This window comes from Rhinopithecus bieti, unplaced genomic scaffold (assembly GCF_001698545.2).
Source record: "Rhinopithecus bieti isolate Rb0 unplaced genomic scaffold, ASM169854v2 scaffold_29378, whole genome shotgun sequence".
NCBI lineage: Eukaryota > Metazoa > Chordata > Mammalia > Primates > Cercopithecidae > Rhinopithecus > Rhinopithecus bieti.
Genome location: NW_016813019.1, coordinates 1,099,952 through 1,104,048, shown reverse-complemented (window position 1 = coordinate 1,104,048; position 4,097 = coordinate 1,099,952). Strand labels below are relative to the sequence as shown.

General features: G+C 53.7%; 1 protein-coding gene across 1 annotated transcript in view; it reads right to left on the bottom strand.

The window, feature by feature from the left end:
• Positions 1–3,828, bottom strand: part of PRRT3 (proline rich transmembrane protein 3) — a 7,450-nt gene extending 3,622 nt beyond the window's left edge. The window contains 2 exon segments of the mRNA XM_017847458.1: positions 14–372; positions 3,738–3,828. Coding sequence (XP_017702947.1) covers positions 14–315 — 302 coding nt within the window. The 5' untranslated portion in view covers positions 316–372; positions 3,738–3,828.
• Positions 3,829–4,097: the final 269 nt, after the last annotated feature.

The window sequence follows — 4,097 nt, the reverse complement described above, 5'->3', positions numbered from 1 at the left end:
GGTCATCAGTTACTGGGGTCGTTCTCTCTGAGCCCCTTGGGCTGCTTTGGGCCCGTACAGGGCTGGGCCAAGGGGAGAGGCTACAGGCTTCTCAGGCATCTCATCAGCAGGGGCATGGTGGACATCCGGGAAGATGTCAAACGAGTGGGGCTCTGAGCCCAAAGAGCCCTTAGGGTGGGCTCCAGGAATCATAGGGGTTTTGGAGTTTTCAAGTGGCCTGGGAAAGCCTCTCCCCAGGGCAGGGCCAGTCCCCAGGAGTGGCAGCAGCAACAACAGCAGAAAGCCACATACACAGCCCCATGGGCTGGAGGCCATGGTCTACTCCGATGCCTGGGCCTAAAGCCCCCACCTTCCAGTCCTCACTGGATGAGCCTAAAAAAAAAAAAACAGGGGAATGACATGTGAGGGCTGGGGGCCCCCATGCCTTCCTCAAGGGGCTGGCAGGAAAGAAAAACAATGCAAGGCAGCAGCTTCTCTGCTTTTAAAACTGCTAGATGTGGCACTTGCCTGCTTTAAAACCTTCAGTGGCTCCCCATTTCCCTCAGGAAAGAACATAAGCTCCCCTCCTGGCCTTCCAAGACCCTGGCCACCACAGGCTGTTCATCTGTCCTCCGACATCCACTGGACTGTGTGACTCCCATGCCTTTGCTTCTGCGGAAATGCTCTCTCCCTTCTCCTTCACTTGCTGAAATGCTGTTCTTTTTTTTTTTTTTTTTTTTTTTTGAGACATAGTCTCACTCTGATGCTCAGGCTGGAGTACAGTGGCGTGATCTTGGCTCACTGCTGCAACCTCCGCCTCCAGGGTTCAAGTGATTCTCCTGCCTCAGCATCCTGAGTAGCTGGGGTTACAGACATGTGCCACCACACCTGGCTAATTTTTATATTTTTAAGAGATGGGGTTTCGCCATGTTGGCCAGGCTAGTCTTGAACTCCTGACCTCAGGTGATCTGCCCATCTTGGCCCCCTAAAGTGCTGGGATTACAGGCATGAGCCACTGCGCCCAGCCTGAAATGTTATTCCTAAAGCCCACTTCAAAAATGAGAGAGATGGAGAGGGAGAGGAGAGGAATATGCACCTGCCTTTGGGGAGGGGCCTGAGTTTGAATCCCAGCATCTTCATTTCCTGGGGGAGTCATTTGACCTCTCTGCATCAGTAAAATGGGGGATAATAAGCCTGTCTAACTTGAGGCGGCTCTTATAAGACTTAAATAACCAAACACATATGAGCGAGGTTCATACCTGATGCTTGAAATGCATTAGAACCCTTTCACTTTTCCCTCTGTCCAGAAAGCTTTCTGTCTCTCCATTCCCCTTAACTATTTCAACAAATAATTTGCACACACACTATGTGCCAGGCCCTGATGATAAAGCAGTGAAAAGACTGATGAGACTGCCCTCGCGAACGGCATTCTAGGGGAGAGACAGATGATACATACTTTTAAATAAGATGAGCTATGAAGAAAATAAAAGAGGGCTAAGAGATGGATGAGAGGCCATTTACACAGGGGGTACCAGAATGTCCTCTCTGAGGTGACGTTTAAGCTAAATGCTGAATAAGAAAGAGTCAGCTCTTTGAAGATTTGGGGAAAAGGCATTTAGCAGAAGGAACAGCAAGTACAGAGGCTCTGAGGCAGGAATGAGCTGGGTGAGTTCAAGAAATAAGAATAGGAGTGTGGGCTGGGCGCAATGACTCAGGCCTGTAATCCCAGCACTTTGGGAGGCTGAGGCTGGTACATTGTTTGAGGCCAAGAGTTTGAGACCAGCCTGGCCAACATGGCAAAACCCCATCTGTACTAAAAATACAAAAATTAGCCAAGCATGGTGGCGGGTGTCTGTAATCCCAGCTACTCGGGAGGCTGAGGCAGGAGAATCGCTTGAACCCGGGAGGCAGAGGTTGCAGTGAGCTGAGATTGCGCCATTGCACTCCAGCCTGGGCGACAGAGTCAGATTCTGTCTAAAAAAAAAAGAACACAAGTGCGGCTGGAGCACAGGAAATGAAAATCAGGAAGGCGGAGGTGAGGTCACAGGTGTCTTGTAGGCCACGACACGGCACCTGAATTTTATTCCACATGTCACAGGCAGCTAGTGGGGATGGGAAGCACGGGGATGACAAAGCCTTATTCGTGTTTTAAAAAACGGAGAGAGGCCAGGTGCTGTGGCTCACACCTGTAATCCCAGCACTTTGGGAGGCCTAGGTGGGCGGATCACTTGAGGTCAGAAGTTCGAGACCAGGCTATCCAACATGGTGAAACCCCATCACTACTAAAAATACAAAAATTAGCCAGGCATGGTGGTGTGTGCCTGTAATCCCAGCTGCGTGGAAGGCTGAGGCAGGAGAATCACTTGAAAGCCAGGAGATGGAGGTTGTAGTGAGCCAAGATTGCACCACTGCACTCCAACCTGCGCGACAGAGCGAGACTCCATCTCAAAAAAAAAAAAAAAAAAAAAAAAGACGGGGAGAGAGACGCCAGTGTAAACACCCAGGTAAGATAGGATGGTGGCTTGTTTCAGCTTAGACATGCCTCTTCCCGCCTTCCTTCCCTCACCTTCCTGGGCACTTGTCACCCTGGTCTGATTCTGTAATAATCTCTTATTTCAAACCTGCAGCCTCCAGTATATACCTGGCCCCAGGTGGATATCCCCTAAAAGTTCCTGTTCCTGAGAGCCTGTCGGTGGGCCAGGGAGGCACCACCAGGAGAGGGTACATGGAGGGTGCGAGAGCTGAAGCCTGTCCTGCTCTTTTCCTCTCTGGGGAGCAGCTGTCCCCAGAGCTTCCAGGCTCTTAACCCGTGGTGGCTCCAGACACCTTAAGAAGCCACTGAAAATCCCTGATGCTCTCCCGGGGAAAAGATCCAGGCTCACCAAAAGTTGTGGACAATTTCAAGGGGTTCAAAGACCTCTGAGTCCCATCCTCCAAACTCGAGTTTAGACTCTGTCTTAAAGCCTTGTTAGTTCATTTCTCAAACATTCACGGAGCCCCGTGGGCTGCTCCTGGTCTAGGATAGGTGCTGGGGGCCCAGAGACAGGGCTTAGCTCCAGGGTTGAGAGGGGGGGTGTGCTGAGAGGCCCCTAACACAGGTACTGGCTAAAAACAGTGCTTCTGTGTTTACTTATTCCTCAGTTAGGCTCCTGTGCTAAGCTTAGCAACATGTCATTCCGCCCTCCCAATACAAGGTGTGGGACTAGCCATTTCACAAGAAGAAACGGGGGTTCAGAGAGGGTGAGCAACTCCCCCAAGGTCACACAGCTGAGTGGACACAATCGGGGTTGTGAAACCCTCGGAGGCTCATCTTCCACATGAGGTCCAAAAAGCTTTGCCTTTGGACGGCTGAATGGGGCCTCCAAAGATAAACATGCCATCTGCCTACCACCGCCAACCCAAGAGATGTGGGCACCTGCGGACAAGGCCGGGGCTTGCCCAGCCCTGGGCTCCCACTGCTGGAGAGGCTGTGGGGGGTGGCGGATCTCTCTGTCGCAGGGACTGGGGAGAGGCCGGCTTGGGGGCAGGGCGAGGCCGCTGCAGGGCAGCCTCGGAGCTGGTCCATCTCGGGTTACCTCTCCTCCTCCTCCTCCATCTCTTCCTCCGTCTCCGCTCTCCCTGGCTCCGCGCCTTCCCGCAGTGTGCTGGATGGGGGTGGGCGCCGTGCAGGCCTTGTCGCCTGCGCCCGCGACGGGGGCAGCAGGCCACGCTCCCCGCCGGGGCCCCGCCATCGCCCCCTCCCTAGGCCAGCTCCTCACCTGCGCGCCGCAGCCCCCGCGTTCACCTTGCGCGCGTCCCTGCAGCTGCTCGCCGCGCCGCATCCTCCGAGATGCTCAGACTCGGCTAACAGAGCCCGGCGCTGCAGATCGCGAGCCCGCCCACAGGAGCGCAGCCCTGCTTAACTCTTTCCCCTTAGGGGTGGACTCTTCTCCCAACCCTGACTTCCCCTCGCTCAGGGATTCTCAGGGCTGAGTGGAACTGAAGTCATTTCTGAGGAATGTGGAAATGCCTTCTGCAGCATCCCTGAAAACGGGGCAGCTAGCCTCTGCTTGCATACCTCATGGGACGGGGAGCTCACTTCCTCTTTGTATCCCTATATCCTTTTAGGTAAATCCTAC